The 25,998-nt window shown below is 38.7% G+C and overlaps 1 protein-coding gene across 8 annotated transcripts in view; it reads right to left on the minus strand.

Moving 5' to 3' along the window:
* Positions 1–1,869: 1,869 nt before the first annotated feature.
* otofa (otoferlin a) overlaps positions 1,870–25,998 on the minus strand; it is a 71,876-nt gene continuing 47,747 nt past the window's right edge. Inside the window, exons 10-48 of one of the 8 annotated variants that reach the window (XM_008397639.2) lie at positions 24,174–24,236; positions 23,945–24,029; positions 23,616–23,775; positions 22,986–23,172; positions 22,399–22,585; positions 21,375–21,598; positions 21,147–21,255; positions 20,879–21,062; positions 20,668–20,788; positions 19,404–19,504; positions 18,885–18,975; positions 18,524–18,640; positions 18,268–18,420; positions 17,230–17,413; positions 16,919–17,043; positions 16,697–16,831; positions 16,114–16,275; positions 15,855–15,926; positions 15,149–15,268; positions 14,907–15,068; positions 14,058–14,220; positions 13,604–13,770; positions 13,377–13,406; positions 13,110–13,247; positions 12,941–13,016; positions 12,313–12,455; positions 12,105–12,239; positions 11,443–11,580; positions 11,222–11,349; positions 10,916–11,086; positions 10,282–10,442; positions 9,957–10,099; positions 9,789–9,877; positions 9,437–9,535; positions 5,947–6,188; positions 5,507–5,685; positions 5,133–5,233; positions 4,532–4,719; positions 2,851–2,939 (exon numbers count right to left, since the gene is read on the minus strand). In XM_008397639.2, the coding sequence (XP_008395861.1) occupies positions 4,539–4,719; positions 5,133–5,233; positions 5,507–5,685; positions 5,947–6,188; positions 9,437–9,535; positions 9,789–9,877; positions 9,957–10,099; positions 10,282–10,442; positions 10,916–11,086; positions 11,222–11,349; positions 11,443–11,580; positions 12,105–12,239; positions 12,313–12,455; positions 12,941–13,016; positions 13,110–13,247; positions 13,377–13,406; positions 13,604–13,770; positions 14,058–14,220; positions 14,907–15,068; positions 15,149–15,268; positions 15,855–15,926; positions 16,114–16,275; positions 16,697–16,831; positions 16,919–17,043; positions 17,230–17,413; positions 18,268–18,420; positions 18,524–18,640; positions 18,885–18,975; positions 19,404–19,504; positions 20,668–20,788; positions 20,879–21,062; positions 21,147–21,255; positions 21,375–21,598; positions 22,399–22,585; positions 22,986–23,172; positions 23,616–23,775; positions 23,945–24,029; positions 24,174–24,236 (5,226 nt within the window). In that variant the 3' untranslated portion in view covers positions 2,851–2,939; positions 4,532–4,538. Of the gene's footprint in view, positions 2,940–4,531; positions 4,720–5,132; positions 5,234–5,506; positions 5,686–5,946; positions 6,189–9,129; positions 9,229–9,436; positions 9,536–9,788; positions 9,878–9,956; positions 10,100–10,281; positions 10,443–10,915; positions 11,087–11,221; positions 11,350–11,442; positions 11,581–12,104; positions 12,240–12,312; positions 12,456–12,940; positions 13,017–13,109; positions 13,248–13,376; positions 13,407–13,603; positions 13,771–14,057; positions 14,221–14,906; positions 15,069–15,148; positions 15,269–15,854; positions 15,927–16,113; positions 16,276–16,696; positions 16,832–16,918; positions 17,044–17,229; positions 17,414–18,267; positions 18,421–18,523; positions 18,641–18,884; positions 18,976–19,403; positions 19,505–20,667; positions 20,789–20,878; positions 21,063–21,146; positions 21,256–21,374; positions 21,599–22,398; positions 22,586–22,985; positions 23,173–23,615; positions 23,776–23,944; positions 24,030–24,173; positions 24,237–25,998 lie in introns of all 8 variants that reach the window. The other 7 variants (XM_008397635.2, XM_008397637.2, XM_008397645.2 and 4 more) reach the window with 7 other exon arrangements.

Below are 25,998 nucleotides of genomic sequence, written 5' to 3' on the forward strand. Positions count from 1 at the left end.
TATATTTGAACCTGTGTGTACAATGTAAACCTGAATGAAATGGAAAAAATCCACAATAATCATGCGATCAATTCAGTTTTTAGTCTTTGCAATGATACGCTGTATGAACATTTCACTCTAAAAAATAGCAGTTCAAACAAATAATAAACAGCCCCAAATTAAAATGAGATGAATCCAAATTGGTGTAAACGTCTTACAAGAATTGTATGTCATCTAAAAAAGTAACCAAAAACTATTCATATGATCTTTCTAGATAAGCTTATGTCATTTTAAAGTGTTTCTCCCTTCAGCTTTTTTCTGTCGCCACCTGTGAATTCATACCAGAAAAAAACCCCCAAAAAAACAGGAAATTTCATGAGGTGTCAAAGGTGCGGGAGAGGATTAGGGCCACCGAAAAAAAAAAAAAAAACTTTTTTTTTTTTTTTTTTTCCGGAAGAGGATTAGTCCTCTTCCGTACAAAGGCTTTCAAAATGAAGTTACACATTCTTATTTTAATGAGTTTGCAATATATTGTCCATGGAATTCAGTTTATTTCAAATTTTAAAACAAACAAAAATATTGCACACATTTCCACACATACAAATACACCATTCATCAAAAAACCAAAAACAAAATAAAAAAAACAAAACAGGCAAGGTTAGTGCAAACCGTAATTGTAGTTGGTAGTACGCAGATTGCAACACAAATGAGGTCAATCACAGACAAAGTTCAAAGAGGACATCACACACAATGCCATTTGAATTATAGACGGGCTGAACATTTTTCTCTTCCTATAACGCTCCAAATGTAATTGCATCATATCATGAGCTTATCCTTTGCATTATTTGCAACATTAAAGACAACAGGGTGGATGATTTGGTTTGCATCGAGCTGGAAAAACAAGTCATGCCAACACACATGACCTCTCCGGTCACTTTTCACAACGATGCATGCAGATTAACACAGAAGTCTCTACTAGACAAGAGTGAAAACTGAAGGATTTGTTTCTTACTCTGAAGACTTTTAAATCAGATCTGGTCAAACTTTATTTGCAATTAATTTGTGTCCTTCCACGCAGTAGGTCTTATTGTGAAGCTATGCAGGTATTGCTGTTAAAATAAGTGCATTAGACAAATCGGGGGCTTGAACAACATGTACACAATTACAGATGAAAATTATTAATCATGATCAAAAAAAACAAACTAAAGTGTGCGTCAAAATAACAGGTATAGAAACTGAAATAAAAAGTCAAATTATTTGACAAACACTGTTTGACCCAATCTGAACAATCTGCAGCTCAGTGTAGTGAATAAATATTTAACACTGTATCGGAACAAAAAGAGTTTTTATTACTTCCCTGGAATATTTTGAAGTCATTTTGTTCTTTGTCTCATTGAACTCAGTAGGAAAATAAAACATCTCTTTCTTTATTATCATCATTATTATTATCCTCATTTAAGTGTGCAAAAACTGCAACAACTATAACGGTTAAAATGGTAACACTTTGCTGTAAGCCCATTTGTAGCATTTATAAACAATAACCACTTATAAGATAGGCTAGAAAGATTTTGATGTCTGTACAAATATACAGTGCTGCCCCTTGAAGAGTTTTTCTCTCTTTTTTATTTTTATCACATATAAACAACTCAATAACATCTAAAAAGCTGTTTGTAATGATGATTTCATGATTAACGAAAGAAAAACTATAATAGGACCAAAATAATAGGAGACAAAAGTGGTCTGCAATATTTTAGATTTTGTTTGGGGTTGTTTTTGTGACCTCTTGGATGAATCATAGATGCTCTCTTGAAGTAATTTTGGTTAACCAGCGTCAACCAAAACTTTAGAAATGTCTTTCTAACACTTTCTTGCTTTTTGCTGTCTGTAAGGTTACATCTAAGAGACTTCATCATTCTGGCATAATTCAGCCTGTAATTGAAATTAGCCTAAAAAGATTGATTGATCACACTTAGTTCATGTTTACACCACTATGGTGATTACTTTTTCACACAAATCTGGGTTGGCTTAGATAGCTTATTTTGTTCTGTAAATGAAATAATTATTTTTAAACAACTATTTGTATTTACTCAGGTATTTTTGCATGACATCAGCCTCTATTTGATGACCTGTGACAAAATCAGAAAAAAATATGTCAAAAACTCAACAGCACTGTATTTTGCTTTGTTCTATTAAATAAAATATCCCTGTGGGATGAAATATAAATAGACGGTACAATATAAAGAACTATAAAAGTATAAAATAAAAACATCAGTTTTACTTTAAATGTACTATGTGTTTTTCGCAGCTAAGTTATGAATTGTAAAGCTGTTTCCTGAATATTTATGAATTTCTTTTAAATGCTCAAATAGACAGAAATCAAAGTGTTATCAAGAGTCCCCTTCATTTGTTCCCTGTTAGCCTTGAGAATCAGTCAGACAGTGAATGTAGCCCGTGCAGCATCACTTGAAATGAATCACCATGCAATCGTATAGCCACTAACCTGACAGTTTTGCATGTTAATGACTAAAACACTGTGCAAATGGGTAAAGAGACATTCGCTGTAAATATTGTTTCAGAAGCATAAATCAGGGGTTATTGTGTGGTTTCAGATTGCTGTGTAGTCAGTTCAAGGATGAAGTCCAGATGCTTATTCTAAAGCAGTAGGTAGCGTTACAAAAACTAGAGTGAATTTGATGAGAGGAGTCTCTCTCCCTACCAGTAGCGGATCCCCTAGTAGCCCCACCCTCCCCTTTATCCTCCCCTTTCTCCCAGCATTGCCCTAAGCTCCCAGCAGCTTCTTGACAAGGTAGCCTGGCATGCTGTAGAGGAAGAGGCCGATCATGATGAGTAGGAGCAGGGCCAGCACGATCTTGATGATCAGCCACTTGTAGCGGTTGCACACCAGGTAGCGGATGGCTTTCAGCGGGCTCAGGAACCACAGGAAGGTGGTGTCTGGGCGACTGGATGAAGGTTTGATGGGATGGAAGTGGGAACATTGGAAAAAACATGCAGGTGGAATCATTGGATGGGCGGGTTGGAGGAGGAAGGGGGTAAAAAAAGGGATAATGAAGATAATGAAGAACACAATGAAGCACAGGGGCAGAAATGGGAGAAAGAGAAAGCCGTATTTAGTGCATTGAAAGCAATGTTGCAGTTGTGAGTCGTTCAGGTTACTCACAATCTAATGATTCAGAGGAACAAAAGCACAAATCACAGTCAAAGCTTTACAATAATGGTTGGTAAAAATGAGTAGATGGGTGGAAAAATGCACGGATGACTGAGCAACAGCTCCAACAGCTGGTATTGTTTCTACACTCCTTTCTGGCAGCTCCACAAACGCAGACCAACACACCCAAAAGAGCTGATTCAGTCTAAATAATTGCCTTTTATAACTTTATCTCATAATCATCATAGAAAGCTGTTAAATTCACTGCTTTTCAGTAACAAGTGTTTGTCATAATGTGGAAATGAAATAGTCTACAAAATAATTCAGTTTAAGGAGTTAAATGTTTTTCAAGTTTGTGAACCTGCAGTGAGCAAGGCTTCATAAGAGGCAAACATTTCATTTTGCTTTTTACAAGCAGTGCACATTTCAGTTAATACTCCAAAGTCAGACGTGCAAATTGAGACAAATGCCCAAATTCCCTCACATAGTCTACGTGTCCACAGTCAATATGTTAAATATTAGACATCACAGGTTTGGAAGGGTTCCCAGGAGAAAGCATCTTCTCTCTTTAAAGAAAATGGCAGCACAACTTAGGTTTGCAAAGTTGCATTTGAATGAATCCCAAAACTAAGGTTAAACCAAAGCAAAGATTTTTGGCCAAAATCCATGGCACCAAATAAAAAGCAATACCAAGGCTTCTTCACTCCAACTGTAAAGCACGGTGGAGAAGGATTTGAGTTTTGTTTGTTGTCACAGAACATGTGAACTTTGTATCTTTCTAATAGCAGAAGTATGGCTGAAATTTGGTCAAGAAGGCAGGAGAGCTATCCAAAAAGAAGAGTCCGTTCACAACAACGTAAGAAACTAATAAAATTGTTTATAGGTTATTGATTCTTAAGTTGGTTCTAGTAGTTATTAAATTATGGGGCTTACTTTGCTTTTCACAAATGACTTTTCTATTTTAATAACAATATTAAACCTGTTTTCTGTTTTGCTTACTTGTAGTTGCATCACAATAATTTTAGAGTCAGGTATGTCAAAAACCCAGAATTAATGGGGTGTACTTTTTATTTTGCAGAGGAGTATCCTTACAAACCAAACTCTTTTGTGACCCTGAAACACTCCACTCCTTTTCATGAACCATTTATCCAACACTTTACTTAAAACACCTGTTCCAAATCAGTCAGGTGGCTACACATGAGATGTACAATGGCACTTGTTGACAAGAGACACTGAAACAAGACAAAAGAGACAGTATGAGTGAAGACTGATCTAATTCTAAGGTAGAGGGAGACAAAAGTTGGAGACAGCAGAGAAAACAAGACAAGAGGAGATAGTAAAGACAGCTGAATCCATCAGAGACAGTGAAGAGGGGGCAGAGGCTACCAGCGCGTCAGGCCCCCAGGATCTTCTTGACAAGGTAGCCAGGGATGGAGTAGAGGAAGAGGCCCAGCATGAGCAGCAGCAGTATCAGCCCCAGAGCCTTGAGGATCAGCCAGCGGTAGTTGTGCCAGATGAAGTAACGAAGTGACTTCAGAGGGCCCAGAAACCACATTAGACTCGTATCCGGACGGCTTTTCAAAAGAAAGCAGGGGGAGGAGGAAGGACAGGAGCGCCGATGAGGCAGAGAGTGGGAGTAAAGGGTGAGTTGTGTGCACAAAAAAAGAGGGGAAGGGACGAAGGGAGGGGGAGAGACAGGGACACAGTTGAAGACATGATAGGAGGAGAAACGAGTGTGTAACAGTGGCCATTTTAACAGTGCAGAAAGCAGTGTTGGTAAAAGAAACAAAAATAAATCATCTGGAATTTGATTTATGACACACTGCTTATTGCACATCATGAATGAATGTCCAAAAAAGGAAAGCTAAAGAGACCTTTGAGTGTAGTTGCAGAAAAGGATCCACGCACTTTCTAACTGGAAAAGCCAGTGTTTGGACTGTATTTGTAAAAAAACCCAAAATGGATTCTAATGAATTTAAAGTCTTACTTTGGTTTCTCCAGTGGGTCCGGCTCATTTCTCCCCAGTCCCACAGGACTTTTCTCTGCTTCCTCTGCAGTCACAAGGTGAAGCTCAGCCTCAACTTTACCCTGAAAACACAAAATTTTTCCCTTTTACAAATATGGATAATAATTTTAAAGTATTTTACAAAAAAATGGCTAAGATATAAAAAAAGACTTAAAATCTCTTCATAAACCCTTCTTTTGCCACAATCGTTTTTCACTTTAATAGTTGTTCTATCCTCTCTTCCTTCCATTTTTCATTTTGCTTCACCTATAGAGGCTATTTGAAATAGAAATAGCCTATTTCAAGCTATTACTTTATGAAGTCTCTGTCATTTCTGAAGATGATGATGTTCTTACTGTGAGCTCCATCTCGTCGTTCTCATCACGTGCCACAAATGGCCACCAGCCTTTGACCCTTTTCTGCTTGAAGATAGAAATGGTGGGAAGCTCTTGCTCATTTCGGATCATGTCGAGGTTGCACTGCTTGGCTGTCTTTGCGCCGCGGGGGAACCTGTTCAGGTCCAGCTCGATAGCCCCTGGAAAATGGCGATATGAACAGCAGTCAGATGTCACTCTCAGATAAATTAGTTTGCAGGAAGAAATATTCCTGCCCCTTCAGACTGAGTAAAATCCTTGAGTGCATCGTTGAGTAGGTCCAGAGAGTTATGTCTAAACATATCCCACTCCAACAGCAAGACTGAAACAATGTCCCAACAGCATTTCAATCTAAAAAGTCAAAGCATGACTTGGTGCTCTAAAATTTGCTCTAATAAAAGAGAATAATCATCAGCCCTTACCGAGAAAGTCATCAGCAGAAAAGTGGTCGGCGTCCCAGACCTGCATCGTGAGACGAGGAGGGATCTTGTATTCGGTCTCGTCCCAGGAGAACATGGACTCTTTCTTAGAGATGACGATCTTCTCCTCAGCCACCAGGTAATCGAACGGGAAGACAAAGCGCCAGTTGAAATTGCCCTCACCAGTTAGGGAGTGGTAATGCACATCTGTGTCCTGCTTGTCTTCCTGCTGCCCTTTCAGCCATCTTTGGAAACAGTGAAACGAAAAGGAGTGAGGCAGGTCTCCAAAGCAATATGACATGTAAACAGATTTTGCAGTTTGATTATAAAGATCATGCATGTAAAAACTTGCAACAGTTGGTTAGTATATCAGCTTAGTGATTGGGATCAAATTTATTGCTGTACTTAACAATTTAGATTTGTTAAATGAACCAATGTGGAATGAAGAAGAAAGGCAATTTTAGTAGTCTAAAATCACAGCATGTGGCTCCTAAAACATAAATCAGATTTAACATCTTCATCATAGTGTCACATAAAGTTAATAAAAATTTTAATGTAAAAATTTGCTGAGGAAGATGTATTTAAAATACTGTTTGACGAAATTAAAGCTTCGAATAGCAAAGTAGCTGTTTTCATTAACAGTTGAGTGAGACTGGCTTCATGAGTCAGGGGGGCAGAAGAAGAGCTGCTCTCTCAGTTCTCAAAAACACCTATAGGTTGATCAATTTTTGCCATCTTTGAAGAATCTTGATGAAACAAAGTGGTTTGATTTGGTAACTGAGATGCTTATAACAGGCTGGGCAATAGGTGGGGGCGAGAAACAGCATCAGGAAATGTTATTTCGGATAAAGAGGGAGGTAACCTTGCTTACATCTGAAACATCCAGGGTTCCAACACATTTTCTGTTTGAAGATTTTAGACTTTTCAAGACTTAAATTTTAATGTTATTCCATTTTCTCTCTGCGTTTAAAGTGTAACTGTAAATATTTAATTGGATTTTATTTATTTTTTTGTTATAGTGTGTGGGGCTTACAAAGTTATTAGTAACACCAGAGATGCAACATCCCATGGTTAAACATTAAGTTATATAAACATGCCTCTGTTGGCAGTGATGGTTTCTTATATGGGTGACATGGACAACCGCTTAGGGCAACATCATGACAGGGGGTGGCATAAATGCTGCAGATTATCCCCAAGTGTCATAACTTTCATACTTAATATTGAAATCACAAAAACTACGAATATTTGTGTCATAATCACACAGTTATCACAAAAAATTACGTTATTCTCAAGGCAGTAAACTCATAATCTTAAGAAAAATCCCACTAGAACAAATCCTGCTTTTGTTTTCCCTTCAATTTTTTCTTTATAATTACAGATTTTATTTATTAAAAATGCAACCAAGAGTGGAACCTGTAAACACAAAGACTTTCTTTCTTCAAACTTAAATCCATATTATATCCATAATCCATATGTGGCAATTCCACATTTGTCCCAGTCTGCATTGGAACCCTAAACATCACAAGATGTGATTTTGTTATATCTACATTGATTTTGCTTGGCTGGTTGCTGAAATGATTTAGGATGTTACACACTGTGTTACGGTAAAGTCAAGGGCCAACGGATTCACAGGTGACATCAGATTTGGAAAAACTGGCTATTGTGAAGAGTGGCAGGAGTGAGGAGGCAGCAAAAATTACATAAATTATTTCTTAATTTCAAATCCAGGCTGCAGAAATGACATCATTCGAGCATGCATACAATGACCAAGCACTTTATTAGGGACACATGTACAGGATCGAGATAATGCTGGAAAATGTTGCTGGTTTCCTTAAATAAGAAAATGAAGAAAACTTTTAGGCACTTTGACTGCTGATTGAGCAGAGCTACTGTGAAAAATTGGTGGTTTCTAACTGCATTGTGAGAAGCAGTACTGCAGGAAGAAATACTTGATTAAACTGGTTGAGGCAAATAATTAGATTTGTTAATCAATACAGCAAATCTAAAAAAAAAACAGGATGTAAGCTGAAAAATATTCTGACTTCCAAATCTGCTTTAGAATTCAAACATTGAAACAAAAAGTCAAGACTTTTTGCAGATAAAATATACTGTACCTGTGCTTACATATGAGTATCACTGTAGAGTTTACCATCTTGCAGTTTCTACATAAAGAAGGACTCTTGAGATATCAGTGCAAAAGTTATACATCAAATCTCCTTCGTGTCCATCGAGATAATTTTAATTTTAATTTTTAAGCAGAAAAAAAGAGGTGCCCACTATTAGCATGTTGCTCCAAATAAAGTGCCTGGTGAGTGTACAAGAAAGTATGCTTCCATGCAAAACATTATTTCTTTTTCAAATTAGACATTTCAAAGACCCCTTAAATATAGCTGCTGTAGAGGACCAAACCACTTTAGAAAAAAGAAATTAGAGCAGATATATCCCCCACTTGATCCTGGAGTGAAATTCAGGCTGACCTGAAACATTTTACCCAGCTACTCTACAGCTTGATCTGAGTTCAGACCATCAGCCAATTGTTGTTTTGGATGCACTCTGAAGGGAAATGTAACAATATGCCAGAGTAAAAAAAAAAAGTTTTTTCTTCTTTGACTTCTGAGATTTTGCTGCAGGAGTTATGAAACTTCATGATTTATTTTTTATTCTTAAACTAAAGACAACTTTTCTCAGACAGCTAAGGGCAAATATATTATTCAACTTTAATGCATGTATCTGGCTGGATAATCTGAAGTGCTCTCGGGAATGAGTGTGTGTCAAAGGTTGTTTGTGTCTAAGAGGCTCCATGATGAACTGGTGACCTGACAATACCACAACAGCCTACTGACACCGTAAATGATTGTAAAAATTTAAACAAATCTAATTAAAAAATTATAAAATTATTATAAGTTATAAAATTATAAATTATACAAATCACAGCAGGTTTAGTTTACGTTAAATTACTCTCTACTTAATGTATAATGTCAACATGCATCGAGGTTTGGTCCTTACTGCAGTACTTTTTCAGTGGGAATTGCTATTTTTTGTGTTAGAAAAAGCAGTTGCAACAAGCAATTTTGCGTGCGCCACGTAGCTTTACAGCAGGAAGAGTCACAGAGAACTTAATCAAGGTATTTGGGAGCAGGGAAGCAAGGAATTTCCGCGAGCCATGCGATGGAAAGGTGTGTTTACCCCCTGACATAGATGTCAGACATCTTCTCTCCTGTCAAGAAAGCATCGTCCTCTAGAATTACGTCATCAGTGTTCCAAATAATAACACGGAGCTCAAAACTAGACACCGGCGGAGTTTTAACCGGAGAGGAGAGAAAAGACAACAGACAGGAGACACGCCACAAACAACAGAGATGTGACACAATCACGCACACAGAAAAAAGAAAAGATGGAAACAAAACAAAAAGAAATAATGGTTAACAGTAAAAAACACATACAGCTCACACCCACGGGACGAGGCCAGGCTGCCTTGTCCCGCTGTACCTACCCCCTCACAAATATGTCACTGGACTTTTCCCCAGTGAAGTAATCATCGTCTTCCAGTATTACTTCATCAGTATTCCAAATAATCACCCTGAGCTCATATCTAGTAAGAGGAGGAGGAACACATACAAATGTAGTTGCACTTATGCTTAATGTTAAAATTTACATACAAAACTAGTCAAAAAAAAAAAAGAGAACTCACCAGAATTTAAGCTGGAATAAATATTGTTCTGTTAAATACTTTGAAAGCCCTAAATAAATCTCTTTTTGACTGAATGGTCATCAGGACAATGATAAGAAGTAGAATTTATAAAAATTCAAGGTAACATTTGTTTATTGTTCTCCTCAGTACCTACCTCTTTGGTTTCCGTGGTGATATGTCAATTGCAGGTCCAGGAGCGGGCATGTCCATCGGAAACATGTCCACCCACATCTCAAGTCGACCCTTTAATGGAAGAGAAAAGGAATCTGTAATGACCAGAGTGGTTTTATTTACAGCCTTTGACCAATCGATTCGATCCCACCTGTTCGATTCCAGGTTTGTCCGGGTTCAGAAGAGGTCTGGTCTCCACATGTTCGGGAACGAGCTTGCAGCCGACTCTCGGGATCTCCTCCCAGTGGTTCAACACGCTCAGGGCTAAATGCTCCTCCGTTTGCTTCTTCAGACCTGCACGATCAATGCAAATGCGAAAGCACAAACTGAAGCGCAAAACGCTAAAAAGCTGAATATCGCACACAATTTTAAGACAGCACTCTGAATAATGTTTGAATTGTAATTCTGAATGTTGCAACAAGTTGTAGAAGTACTTCCATTGATCTCATAATTTAAGAAGAAAATTTCATTCTTACCATTTTCATCCTCTATTTCTGTTGGTCCAGTAAAGATTCGATTCGCGACTTTGACTTTGCCTCCCGGCCCATAATGAGGTCCATCAATCTTCCCTTCCTTGCAGAGCTTAGCTAGGATCTGGCTGGGTTTCATAGGGTCGCGCCAAATGTTGTAACCATGCCTAAAGTCAACAGATAACAGATATTTTTCAAGCTATAAACTCTAAGATTTTGGGCAGTGACCACTTTTTCAACCTGAAAAAGTGGGTTGCAGTAGCTTCTCACAAATTCAACTTGTCTAAATATTTGCAATAAGGGGAAAATCCACCTATTTTGAAATAAATACACGTAAAAGATTTAATGGACAACGTTTCTAATGTTCTGATACTGAAACCTGTGTTGTGCTGCAGCAAAAGCACTAGCATGTTTGTAAGCATAAATTACAAATTGAGTTTTGTTTTCAGGCCTGGTCTGTTAGCTTCTAAGCTAAGATCTTCAGCTACCACAAAGCCTAAAGTCCCAGTGGATCAGGCTGGACAGCACAACACTTACTGTGCTAATAAATTTTACATTCATATTCCATTCCATTTTGAAGAACTGAAAACTCCAAACAGCTGAAGAAATAACTCACAGAATAAAGCATAAAGCTACTCACATAGAATAGTTGGACGCAATGCCACATGTGGCTCTGAATTTGCTGTAAAACCGATTCTCCAGGTCAATCTTCGTTTCTCCAATCAGGTCGTCTGTGCCGACCAAATCCCAGTCATACACAGACACTGTCAACATCGACTCCATAGGGAAGGTGGCTTCAATGTCAAAGGATCTGACCGTAAAGAAGCAGATACATACTGATGCATTAAAAAAATGCAGAGTTGGAAAAATAATTTTACCATATCTCACTTCTACCATTTGAATTCAAAAACTACAAGGGGCTAAAAGTAGCTTTTTCTCCACTCACTTGCCAAATACAGGGTTGAGCTGCTTGGAGATGTAGTTCTCTTTGTCTTTGACTTCTGACTTGCCCAGCTTAATGACGACGTACGGATCAGCCTTCCCATTGATATCAGCTGGATGAAGGTCTGTGGCCTGACGAGAAAGTAAAAAGAATATTCATTTAAAATGTCTTGTGCATTTTTAAATCGCTCTTGGATTGATTCCAACATCAAGGATGTCACCCACCCTGACCACATAGACACGGACAAGAACGTGGATGGGGTCGTTATGTGGAATGCTCTGGAACATCCCCATGTTGGGATCATACCCAGCTTCTCTTGTGATCTCCTGAGAAAGTGGTACTTTGTACATACATAACGAGCCCTAGGTCACAAAGAGATAGACAAATTGTGAGGAAAATGACCCACGTCAGCGAGGTCACAGACATTTCCGCTCAGAGAGGCAACTTTAAACATTGTATGTTGTGCGGTTCAAAGTCAATTTGTACACATAAACCATTTGTTTACGAGAAATCCTTCAAGAATTTTGCAATCCTACTTAGAAGTAAGCAAGTTCTTTATATATTTTGAGGGCCTTTAATTCAAACTCCTATTCAGTCATAATAAGAGACGTATAAATTAGCTGAATCCTGGAAAACCGAACAGACACTGAATCTGTTTCTATTCTCTCAGAGTAGAAAACAGTCTTACTTTGACCTTATTTGATAAAATACAAGTTAATCAGTCAATAGTTTATTGAATCTAGGCGTCTTTCTGTATGCTTGGTTTGTAGGCATGTGAAACGGCTGCCTTCTTTATGTAAATCTTTGACAGCTAACTGAGTTTGATCATTATGGCAGCAGCATCCGAGCTGACTGAGTCACAGACATTTTCACTCTGTGTTCCTACCTTGTATCTGCCTACAATCCTGTCGTCATCCAGGGCGTGTTCGTCATCATCTCCAGCTTTTCCTCTGTACAAGTTGAACGTGTGAAGCCAATCCTCAAAGTTGCCATACTCACTCTCCAGCTCTTTGTTGTACACCTGCATGAGCCAAGCAGCATGAAAAATTCAAATGTACTTAGCTGTTTGCTGGCTTGCCGCCTGAGAAACTCACCACTAGCTCGTCCACTCTTGCTTTAGGGGGCCGCTTTTCTGAGCCGTCCGCAGCTTGACTCCTCTTCTGCTTGGAGCTCTTCTTCTCTTTGAACCTTTCTTTCATTTTGGAGCCTTTTAGGTGGAGGTCGTCTGGTCTGATATCTGATCAGAATGAGAAACTTTTAGGTTCAAATGGAGTCATGAAGAGGATTAAATGTAGAAGTAGAAAACATGTGTTCGAAGCGTATCGCCTTTTTATCATAAAAAGTACATTTCCCTAATGCTGAAGTCAGATGATATTACCTGATAGAACATAAAACCAGAGGATATAAACATCCGAGTCTAGAGCAAAACATATTCAAGTGTTACACTGACAGAGTTGGTGGTAAAGATATGAGTCTCTGTGGCAAGATTTGAAAATTGATGTTTTAATTAAAACAAAATGCACTGAAGTTTGTGTCTGTAATGTGACAACATTTGAAAAATGAGAGGGTTATGAAAATATTTCCCCTGCAAAAACAACCAACGATGGAGAATCAGAATAGCTCTCATTGATCTAAACAAAAAATAAAGGCAGAAAATGTGCATAAATATGTTTATATCAAAGATTTAATATTTGTAATATATTTTCTGTAAAAGTCAAACACCTGCTGCCTCAGCTGCTATCTCAAGGTCTTCTCTCTCCTCTGCCTCTGCTTGAGCTGCTTCCTGGGATCTAAGGTTCTAACAGACCAGCGAAAAAATACAGAACAAGATTAACATCAGAAATAAACATAAAAATGAGTGAACAGAGCTGGAAAGAACAGACTATACAACCTCCTTCAGCGTCTCAATGGAGGCAAAATACTTGGACCACCAGTCCAGCACTCGCTCATCTGTCTCTTCCTCCTCCTCTACTCCTCCCTTCTTCTTCTTTTTCTTCTTCTTTTTTTCTTTGTCACTCTCGTCTTCGTTCTTGAAAAAGTCACAGAGACATGAATTTATTCCAGATTGTTGTTGGTTTTTCATTCAAGGCTCTGAAACAGTTTACTGCATGCACTTCTGAGCTTATTGGCTGCTAAACGTCTAAGGAGAACTACTCACCATGTCAACTTTTACAACAGCATCAGACATCTGGGCGTTACATAAAACAGCACAAGGGTTAATACACAATGGATGATACAGGAATGAGCAGCACAAATACAACGGCAGGTAAAAAGCATAGGACAAGATGCAAGGGTAATACTTCTGAGATCTAAGGAAGTTCATACAGAACAGATATAGGCTACATATTTATTTATTCAGCTTGAAGACAGGACAGAAATCCTTACAGCGTCCAACTTGACAACTGTGTCCATCTTTTGGATTGGGGGCTCGGCTTCTAGGCTGACGGAGACGTCACCTGCGGGACGAGAGAAGGTGCGGGAAGAAAGGCTGGGTGAGGAGCGAGCTTGGGAGCAGCCATTGGTTAGAACCATGTAGCCATTCATTAGCTTAGCTGGAGGGAAGCCGATGATGAAAGACAGCAGCAGCAGTGGGCAGGAGGAAAGGACAAGACAGGAGGAGGCATGCAAGAGAGGAACAAGACAAGAAAATAGAGGTAAGATATCCACAAGAGGGATTTTGAGGAATGAAAGTAAGCAGAAAAAGTCATTAAAACAGAGACACGAAGTTGAATCAAAGTATGCTATTACTTATTGTTTTATTGAGTATAAAAATGTCAACTTGGAAATACAAGAGGAACTGACATCAATAAATACTAAAGATCCTTTAGGCTGAAAGTACCTGCAGTGGCCCAATTGTTGCAGCTTTTGTCTGGAGGACTGTAGATAAAATGTCTGAGAGTGGAAACAGCGTGGGACCCCACCAGGATGTAGCGTCCGAATGCTCTGCAGTCCACCACCCGGATGTTAAGAGGAGGATGGAGAAGCTCATTTTCTGGCAGGTCCTGTGGTAACAAAATGTCAACATCAAGCTCAATGATTAAACATGATGCAGGGCTCCAAAAGCAATGAATAGTACTTTAGAAAGCAATGAAATTACACGAGAAGCCAATAGATGAGAAGGTGACAAGTACTGATAAAACAAAAATGAAAACACATTCCAATACATTAGAAGAGAAAAAAAAGGCATAAACAAGTATAAATCTGAAATTGCCCACTCAAGTCAAAAGCTGTAGATAAAAAAATCAGCTTAAAAGTTTGTAAGGTCTCAGCAGTTCCACAAAAATAATGTGTGATCACCTCTACGTTTCAGTTTAGGTCAAGGAACGTCTAAAAGCATCCACTCGACTGGATGCTTTTAGATGGTTTCCATATGAAACATGATCGTGTAAAAATCCTGCCAATAAAATAGGGGCAATACATTTAGAGCCTTAAAAGTCAATAATAAAATCTTGAAATAAATCCTGTAACTGATGGGAAACAAGTGGAGGGAGATCAACACAGGAGTTACATAATTCAATTTCATGTTTCATGTAAAAACTCTCAGTAACATTCTGCAATAACTACAGAGAATGAAGGGATGAAAAGTCTTTTCAACGAACCTTATACATAGAACTACAATTGGCTGTGATAAAGGTGGGAGGGATTAACCTTTGCTAGAACAGAGACGGCTTAAGCCAAACAAACTTACCACTTCAAACCATTTGACCAGGGTGCTGAAGTTGGGATTCTTCTTGTAGTTCTGAATGAGGGCAGACTGAACTCCTCGACCTGCACACTCGATGTCCACCCGAGGTCGATCAACTTGGGCCAAATTGATCCTTTTCAGGTCCCTTAATCCCCAGAATAATACCTGAATTTGGAAAAAATGAAGAGTAAGACGGAGGTAACCTGTAAAGCTCAAAACACAAAATAGTAGGAGGAATAGCTCACCTCTATGCGGTAGCGACTCAGGACGGGACGTATGCCCAGGGGAACAGGAAGGATGGGTCCACGCTCCGAGTCCGTCGGCCCTTCAAGGGGAGGAAGATCAGCCCTGCCTCCTTGACCAACCTAATGTGAGTTGAAAGGTCAGATTTCAAGTTTTTTTTTTATGGCCGGGGGGCCACTTTTAAACATAACTGATGAAATTAAAAGAACAATCCTGGAACCACCAACATTTAAGTCTACTATTAACTGGAAGACACCAGTTTGACTCTGCACAGTGAATCCCATTTCAAGTCATGCTTAAATGCAAGAAAGTTAAATTTAAAAATGCTCTACTATTTTTGATACAAAGTGTTCAAATGTTCAGTTAGCGTTATTTTCACTACGTGTCATTTTTCTGCTATTTGCTAAGTACCCCCCCAAAAATAATGGAAGTGTTAGATTTGTTTAAGACTGTATGTATGCACCCAATTCTTGTTTTTACGTTCATTGTATGTGTATGTCTCTTGCTACCGTACTCCTGAAAAAGAATCACAGTTAAAAGTCCTACATTATTATTTTTTTTAACCAAAATTGTATCTTAAAAACAACCAAGAAGTGTGAAGAAGTGAAAGTGAAAGGATATACAATACTGAAGTAATTAGGAGAGCAAGATAAATTGAAATGAAACCCCCCACCCCAAAAAAAAACAAAGGGGTGGTTTAAAGAGGACCTTTATTTGAGGAACAGCAAAGTCATGGACAGCGATTAGAGCTCGCCTTATCTCCTCTGCATCAAAAGGTATCTGTAAGAAGTAGTAGTCAAAAGACAAAAGGATTGATTTAAGGGGAAAATGAGGATAGAAGGAAGATGAAGGAAGGATTTTTACAACAAACATGGAAAAGGGATCTTACCAAATTTCTAAAATGAAAATCTGTGATCTCACAAGTAGCACCTTTAAGCAGCATGGTTCACTGTGTTTCCTCTGTTACCTGCAGTAGCTCGAAAGCAGCCAGCAGCTCTCCTGCAATGCTGTTCCCTCTGTATATCTGGTAGTACTCCAGCTGTGGGGGGAATCTCGGGGGTCCGTAAGGCTCGTCACGCATCTTAATGATGGGCTTTGCAAACGTCCGACCTATAAACTCTGCCTTACCCTGTGCACCACATTGTGTGACATAACAGTGAAGCAAAAGTTGAGGGGATACGGGAAGGGGGATTAGAAACAGGTCTGGGTGCAGTTACCAATAACAGCCACTTGGTGTCACTATTTAGCCAAAGTGGTGCAATGCTGGAATATTGTTTAATTACTGATAGTACAACTTGTAGTAGATTTACACAATCATGATTAAATATTTACTATATGAATGATATATAAGTTATAATATGAGTACTCTATTTAGCAAAAATAAGTGAGAACATAAATGTAAAATATGCAGAAAAAAAGGGTGGACAGACAGAAGGAATGAGGGATGGAAAAGCAGAGATTTTAGTTTAAACGGCCACAATCTTGAGCTATTTTCATTGTTTCACTGTTTTTTTTTTTTTTTAATTTAGCATCAAATCACAGGATCTTACCACAGTGTCTTGGTCATAGAACTCAACAACAATGATCGGAGGGTCGTCTCTGAGCTCAGTAGCCTCTCCGAACAGCTCGACATCGTCAAACACCAGCAGCTGGTCCCACGTGGGGCAGAGTGTCTCATTTAGAACCTGCGGCACACACCAGCCCGGTTTGCACGTGAATCGATACAAAAACTCACACAGAAGTGGGATGTGTACAGTTAAGACCGCTGTTACCTCAGTAACCTGGCTTTGTGAGGAGAAGAAAACCCGAGCGAAGGGGTCTGAAAGCCCACTGCTGTCAGCCGCAAACAGACTGCGGGCCTGGTACATGTGAGCTCGGAGCTGAAACACCTGCTTCACTGGTGAAAACAACAAACACGGAGCTTTTACATTTTATTCCGACACTTTTTTTCTGCATCAAGAAATTGATCCTCTCTTTAAAAGTTGGTTGCTAAACTATTCAAAGACAACAGATGTGATGAAAGTTTAAAAACAGCTTAGCAGAGCTCACAGTTTTCCATTTTCACTAATTACAGAATACTTACTGTCGTAGACGAGGGTGACTGGAGGAAGCCCGTGGCCCGTTTTGGTGGCTCTGATCTCTTCAAAACCATTCGGGAGACCATGTAGAAAGTCCTTCCGGCTCTTGTTGAGGCCAAGCCACAGATATAACTCCAGCTTAGCCTGGACTGTCCAGCCAGCAGGGCCAAACCCCTTTTTACCAGGCAGCTGTGGACAGAGGTTATAGCAATGAATGTTACTAATGTGAAGTCACTAAAACCTAAAGCTCCCACAAGAAAACTAATGCTGTCAGTAACCAAATGACACCTCAGTATTTATAATAGTTCCAAATATGTTCTATTTTCAAATTATTTACAGCAGAGTCATTTTAATGCTCTATCTTTACATTTTTGCAAGCTTTTATGAATGTATCTTCATACTTTTCAATATATTCTGTCTGTTTTGTCATTTAAGTGATTTCACCTCTCTTCTTAGGAGAATGTGTTGGAGTTCATTTACTTTGGTCGGATGCCAAAAATGAAGAGTCCTATAATGTTGTGTTAACTCCTCCAAATAACTTTTTAAAATTGTTTCCAAATAGCTCCTTTTTCCTAATCTGACAGTAAAGCCTTTTAGCCAGTAGGTATTTGGCTTGCATAGAAGTTCATATTTCAACTATCCTTAAAAACCAGGTAAATTCCAGAAAACCAAACATTTTAAATAAGCTCTACCAATTCTGCCAAGAAGAGTGAATTAATATCCAGTCTAAATCCTGCCAAAAGCATTTTATTTATGGCTGCAGAAAGCAGATGGTTGAGTTCTGGTTTGCTAGGAAACAATTAACTAAACATCGGAGGGGCTGTACACATTTGAGTCTGTATTTCTAATATTATGACTCTGAGGTAATCCACAGAAAATACTAACTTTTGCATATTTATTTTAGTGTACTACAAACACTAATGTTATTTGTTATAGCATCATCAAATGCCCAAATAATCAATTATTCGTAGCCATGATGCCTTCATGTTAACCTGTGATCAGATCTTCATAAAGTTAAGAAAGGAGGGTGTGGGTGGTGGTACCTTGAGGAAAACTGCTTTGACTTTTCCACAGTCTTTGCCAGTTTCTTCATCCACCACAGAGTACAGAATGTCTTTGGAAGGAATTCGGGCATAGGCGATGCGCTTGTTGTTACTCATCATCCAGATGAAAACATCTGGGATGCTGTGCTGAGGCTGGAGATAATTTAAAGAAAGGAAGCTTCAAACTGTCTTGAGTTCTTTCCTTACTCGTGACCTATTACAGAGTATTAAAGATTACAGAGAACTGAGTTTCTACCTCGTCGGCAAGGAAACGGAGCCTCTGGAGGAAGTTCTGCGCCAGCTTGAGTTTTTCTTTGACCGTGTTTTTCTTCACCTGTGTGCGGATCTGCTTGGCCTGCTGTCCCATGCTGTCCTGCAGCAGTAAAACGTGATAGCAATGTTTAATGATATAAAAATAAAACCTTTTTATGTAATTTTTCTCCCACATTTTGAGCCTAATACACACTGAAAATTCAGTGCGATCCTGTACATGCATGCAGATGACCTACAAGACATACATTTCTATTTCATTTACTTGCTACTGCAGTAAGATTAGAAGCTACTGATGCGTTACTTCACTGAAGCTCCCTCCTGTGCTCAAGAGGAATAAATCTTACCATCTCTCTCATGCATGACTTGAGCCGTTCTCGATCAAGCTTAGTTCTGCCTGCCAGGTTCACATCTTTGTTGGCAAGTGTCACATACCGACTGCACCAAAAAAAGGAAAAAAAAACACACACAGAGAAACGTATATTCATAACATATCCTGTCATGCTGGTTCTCACTGAATACTGACTAACTGAATTTAAAAAACACAATCAGATCATTAAGTGAAAGAGAGAAAAAAAGACACTGATGAAATCTGCAGCCTGTTTTCAGCGTGAAACCCTCAATGAATGAGTTTGTCTGCTGAAGGAAGATTCTCTAGAGGCAGATAACTGCCTTTTTATGGGGAGATATTTTTTTAAGATAGCATCAAAACTAAACTGGCCCCTTTTGGTGCAGCCTAAAACAATCATAGCATTTCCTCTGCAATCACTGCTGGGAGAAACTTTCTATAGGGGCTTACTTACTACTATTGACAATTCTGGTTCTGATTCAAGATGAAGATACATTTTTGCTACAGAGCTGATTACCTGCAGCCAATGCTGAGCTCCTCCAGAACTCCCCTGAGTCTGCGCTCTGGAAAGGCCTTCTCTGTCTTAATGACCTCTTGAACATCATTTAAGCCCTCTTCCTGGTGGAGCACACAAGGAAATAGAGTCAAACAAATACTACTACAATACTTGATGTTTACTAAATGCATTACATTATTATTATTATTATTATTATTATTATTATTATTATTATTATTATTATTATATGGAGACATAATAACCGTAACACAAACATGGTGAGATTTATATCCATCCATCCATCCATCCATCCATCCATTTTTTTACACCCTTGTCCCTCAGTGGGGTCGGGAGGGTTGCTGGTGCCCATCTCCAGCTAACGTTCTGGGCGAGAGACGGGGTCACCCTGAAGAGGTCGCCAGTCTGTCGCAGGGCAACAGAGAGACACACAGGACAAAACCATGCACACACACACTCACACCTAGGGACAATTTGGAGAGGCTAATTAACCTAACAGTCATGTTTTTGGACTGTGGGAGGAAACCGGAGTACCCGGACAAAACCCATGCATGCACAGGGAGAACATGCAAACTCCATCGGGAATCGAACCCAGAACCTTCTTGCTGCGAGGCCACAGCTCTACCAAGTGCGCCACTGTGTAGCCCTGTCAGATTTATATACTAATATATAATGGATATGCATACACCCTCACTAATATTTCATTAAAAGTTCCATCTGTACACTCCTGGCATAATTCTTACAGAATATTTGACGACTCTTCAAAGCAAAAAAGACATAGTTTAATTTAAATTTCAACAGATTTTGTGGTAAAGGACATTTAGGATATTTAATGCCTCAATTTGATTTGAGTTGAGACTGAAGAATTTGGAATTACGGCTCCTATGTTTTAGCATCATTATTTGTGTAAAACAATCCCTCAGCATGATCTTACCACCACCATGCTTTTAAAGCTTGTAAGTGTTCTTAGTTTGAAAAGCTGAAATGAATCCTCCAAAAGTTGTTCTTGTTATTACACCTAAAAACCTCAATTTTTGTTTTGTCTGGCTACAAAACCTGTGTATGGATTATAGAAAAGCCACAATAAATTCAAAGTTTAGCGCATAGATTTTGTTTTCAGAAATAAATGAGGCTGCATGGCGTATTTTCAGTCCAATCTGGAAAAAAAAATAAATCAACTTCATCAGTAAAAGGCAAGATAATTATGAAATTAATGGCTCTGAGGATCACAGATATAAATTAGTCACATAGAAAGAGTTAAACTCACCAACTTGTCTGCAATCTTATCCATCATGTTTGAATTATAAAGCCGTCTCCTCTGATCCTGCCACCAGCTCTTGATGTAGACACATGGCTTCTTTTCAAAATACGGCAGATGGAAGTAGTTTCTGTAAAGTTTGGGAAATTAATTTTAAAGTTTAAAAAAAAAAAAAATTATTTTGCTCTTTAAGTTCCTTCCGGCTTTAGCAACCTCAGACCTGTCTGTGATGAAAGGCTTCATGGGAGGAGTCGAGGAGACTGAGGTGAGGTCCGCATCTTCATCAGCCTCATCCTCGCTGGAGTTTTGGATCAGCTCATTTTCCTCCTCCTGATTCTCTCCTTCCTTCTTTTTCTTCTTCACAGAGGATTTGCTCACACCGTCAATGTGGTTGCCATAATTTCCTGTTAGCAGAGGGTTTCAGGAGATTGAACACAGTTACGGTAGCTATTGATTTTTGTGTGAAGACCAAGAGCAGTGTCAAATACCTATTGTGATTTCAAAACTTATCGGTTTGTCACCAATCTTCCGGTCGATCATAGTAGCCTCCAGAAACGAACCAAACAAGAAGAACTCCTCCATTTTCCCTGTGGCACTCTAATGGAAAAAATAAGGCTAGTAAGCATTTCTATTCCAGAGGAAGGTGAAAAAAACAGTGATGCTGGTTGCTTAGCACCCTTACAAGTATCCACTGAAAACCAAGGGAGTCTTTTCACCTCTGAGATGTTGGAGACAGGCTCCACCTGAACGTCGGTTGAGCAGATGGTTTCAGGCGACGTAGTGTCCAGGATCTCCACGGCTACGGAGATAAGGAGGCGCGCTCTGAAGGACACGCCTTCGCCGAGCCCGTCGTTTAGGTCCTGGTGCTCGTCCATCAGAGTGTACTGACGAGTGGAGCCGTACATGTTGACCCAGGCTGGACCCAGGGTGGGCAAGAAGCCTGAGGAAGTTTACATTAAAATGAAAGGATTTAAGCTGATGTCAGGAAACATTGAGATCTACATTCAGTGCCTTCAGTTCAAAATCCTTTTATCCAAACTAAAAGTGTTTTATAGGAAAAATGTAGCTCTTTTGACATGTTTATGTCTGAATTCCAACCATAACTAATTAAATAGAGTAATGAATTATGATGAAATTACTCAGTTTGTTTTATGAGTGGAATTTGAGATATTTCTCAGAAAAATAATGAAAGTCATAAACAGTATAATCATATTGACATTTAACATGTTGTTTTAACTCTTATATTCTGACTATATAATAGTATAATATTTGGTGCCTTGCAAAACTTTGGATGTCCTGATTTGGCAGAGGAAATGGTTACCTACCTTCTCAGGGTGAAAGAGAATTCAATAAAAATAAGATCCAGGAAAACTTATTTTCCTGGAACTGATAGTTGAGTAATATAACAGGTACCTCTAAAATGTTTGTGGTGGAACTGAATTTTACTTAGGGGTCTCTGGGTAAAGGGGGATAAATACAATTGCACACAACACTTTTCAGATTTTACTAGTAAAATAAATAAAAAATAAAAAATAAACTGTTTTCCTTCCACGTTCCCTTTTGCAGAGCTGTGCTGTGCAAATGCTCAATGGTTTGGACGCCTTTAACAATCCTTGCGGGTTTGACCTACAAACCACCACATGCTATAAAACTGTGGGAAAATAATGAACATGCTCCATCAGCAATCATTTCTAATAAGACAATCGACTTCTATGCTGCCTCTTGTGTCTTGACTGATACCTTTATCACCATCGTTTGAGATCTTCCGTAGATCGATGAAGTGGGTTCCTATGGCAACGTCATTGACCTTATCCGAGTCTCTAATCTGCACCTTGATCCTCTTGCAAAGAGGAGGGAACAGCTCTGTGAAGATGACTTGCTCATTCCAGATTGGTTCATAGCTGCTCTTCTGGACCGAAGTCTTTCCCTGGAGACGTAGAGGAGTATCTTAACACTCAACTCACAGACCAGGGAAATACACACACAGCTGATCACAATGCCACAATACAGTAGTCTATGGTGTAATCTATTTTATGTTTCTGGAGGGAAGTACCAAGTCAGCAGCCTATTCTAAGAAAAACACATTTGAGCTTCTCAGATAGCAAAACTGTAAAAATAAGGTGAAAGCAATATAAAATAATCCTAAAATATGATTAAATCCTTTAGAGGTCAACCATACTTCAGCTTTTGGGAAGCTGTAAATCTAAACCAAATCCACATCTGTATGATTTGTCAGAGTTCTTCAGTGCAAATGTTCCCCATGGAGTCATAAAAAAAGAAATAAAGCACTTAAAAAAAGAGTGAAGAAGAAGAAAAAGAAAGGGAACCTTTTGCCCAGAAAATTGCACTTGAACATAGGGGTCGACAAGGTCTCTGTTCTCTCCGATAAAGGCCTTTTTCACATTCGCCATGATGCTGGTGTTCATTTTAGGAAGTCCCTCAGCTCGGTGGATCTTCACATAAAATCTCGCCCATTGCCTCTCTGCTGGGATGCCTTCTGGGAGGAGCAGATTTCTGCAGCACAAGCAGAGGCAGAAAAACATATTCAGAGAGCCGACCGCGGAGCGCGATTGCATCTATTGTTAAGTTTTCACTCAGAAATCTAAATCTTATAAACTTGTGGCATTCGCAGAGACTGGGTGATTATTGATAAGACAGATTTAGTTTGTGCTTGGAGGGAAATCTTTCGACTATATTCAGTCTTATGAAATATTAGCATAAGTATAGATGCTGCATCTCATCTTGCTTCTCTGTTTGCAGTTACATTTTATGTGCAGATTATCAATTTGTTATGAAAATATTTCCAGGCACTAGTTCATTTTGAGGGGAAATGATACACAGATGTATATAATACAGTAATATAAATGAATGATTTTGCATATGCAGCTGACTGCAGCAAGCAGGAGTTTTGATCTTGTGATGAAATCTAGTTTTAAGAGAAAGAAACAACATATCACCCTTCTATGTCGTCCTCATCCGTCTCATTGGCTTTATGCGGTGTCTTGATGTTGTCACCTTTCCCGACAACTGCAATGTCGCACTTTACATATCCTTTGCACCCCGCTGTGATGTCATCAGGGTCAGACAGGATGGCCCATTTGTGGTAGAACTGGTGTTCTGTGGCAGATGTCAATAGATGCATTTTTAAACCAGCAAAAATGACAAAACATAAAATTCAAAGCAAGGGATTCTTCTTGTTGAACAAATATTTTTTTATAAACTCTTTTGCATACTGACAGCCAGAGTCATCAGCTGCTTCTTACTGGACATGAAAATGTTAGCTTACCAGGCTGAGAGTAAACCGTCCCAACGTCCATCTTAAAGGTTCCCACCAATGTCCCGCTTCTTAGAAGGTTTTTAGAATGAATAACCTAAGTAGACACAAAGGAAAGTGAACTAAAAACACAATTATGGAACTGATTTTCACAAGAAAAATGGGATTTTTAATTTTTTTTTTTTTATTTGTACAAAGATCGGATGAGAAAGAGTTTCTTTGAATAGTATGGATTACTAACCGAGAGCTTGATGATCTTGTCAAACATGACGTCTGGTGGGACGTGGAAATCGAAGACAAAATACTGCAGGGAGTAGAGAAACAGGGTTTTCCATTAAATTGCAATATATTTACTCCTGCCTCTAACATCAACAGTACAACATCACACTTTTTCTCCTCTTGGCTCAGATTGGGATGGGCTTGTTTGAAGTACAAGGTTCAGTATGCAGGTAAAGGTATGACCTTGGAAAATATGCGGCAGCAAGGTTACATAGCAGCTAATGTTTATAGTGAGGCATGAGAAATTTTGGATTTTACTATATGTTAGTTTACATAAGCTTCTAGTGTAAGAAGATAATAAAGATAAGGGGGTATGTTGCTTTAAATAACTAAAGGTAATTACTTTAAATAACTGAAGCAGTCAGCACACATGCTTTTCTAATAATAAAAATGCATAGAAGCATCAGTAGACTCTTGCTTTTGCGCATGTTGCTTATAAGGTAAGATTTCATTAATAGAAATAAATGACAGTAAAATCTTAGTATAAAAATCAAATCTCGGATAATTTAAATCTCAACTTTAACAGACCCCTAAATATTTTTGTAAGAAAACCTATCAATTATCTAAGTAAAATTGCTTAACTTAGATAGAAAATAAAAAAAAGAGAAAGGTAAAAGAAATTCCTTGATTTTAACAATATAATAAGTTGTGAAAACATAAGTTAATCTACTCTATATACTTAAGTCAATGTTGATGGTAAGGACTGTAAAGACAGTTATTTATTTCAAAAGCATTGCTTTCTAACCCAACATGAAGTAATTAATTTGAGCCATTATTTGCCTAAAATAGCGGTTCTCAATGTGGACGGTACCGCCCCCCATGGGGCGTTCAGAGGACGGCAGGGGGCGCTGGTGGACATTTTTACAAAAGGGGGCGGTGGGATGCCTTTGGGGGGCATTTGGTCGAAGATAAACTTTACACTTTAAATGCACAACAATGCCAGTTTAGACTTTGAGCAACTTAGTAAAACTGTGTTGTGTAACATTAAAACATGCTTGGCTGCAACTGTATCGATGGCAGCTCTTCTTCTATTCAGTGTTTGTTAGCTTCTGTTAGCTTCTTGGCACAGCTCCGTTTTCCTGCTACTGGTAGCTAAAATCACGATATTACTGTGTATCTCTCTGAAAAACGAACCCATTTAAATAAAGAAATAAAGAAATTCCTCCATGGGTGATACCACGATATAGAGCGTTCATTTTATAGCGTTAACACCGGTGCTGTAAGTGGTCCGGTATGAAATGGGGGTGATGGAACAACACAGCACTTTTAAATTTCAATAATCAGAATACTGAAATTGTTTCCGTTGTTTTAAAAGGTTTATGTCAGTCTGCCTTTTCCCCATCGATACGTYTCCCGACCGCCCTGCACCTTAGGGGCTTAAAAAAAAAGACGCGCACATTGTGCAAAACTCTGAAACAGGAGAAGCGAGATATAAAACGGAGCGACGGACTAGATGTGAATTATGGCATAAAAACAGAGAACAGTGAACGCTGAACAGTGAAAAAGCAACACATGATGTGAAACACATGAGGATTAGGAGGCGCAGCAGGTGATGAGTGAAGATTACTGGTGGTCAATAAATGATCAAWTAAATCTAGCAACAGGAAAGAAACTAAAGTGGACATAGCAATAAACCAAGAGAGAATAATCCCTTTTTGAACCCTAATCAAAATAAACTAAATGGAACACTTATTTATGTTTATAATTAGATTTGATATATTTATTTCTTCAATATTATTTTTTATGTCAGTGTTAATGTCATGAGGCTGATGACTCCATGACACTTT

This window comes from Poecilia reticulata, linkage group LG21, assembly GCF_000633615.1.
Source record: "Poecilia reticulata strain Guanapo linkage group LG21, Guppy_female_1.0+MT, whole genome shotgun sequence".
In the NCBI taxonomy this organism is placed as follows: Eukaryota; Metazoa; Chordata; class Actinopteri; order Cyprinodontiformes; family Poeciliidae; genus Poecilia; species Poecilia reticulata.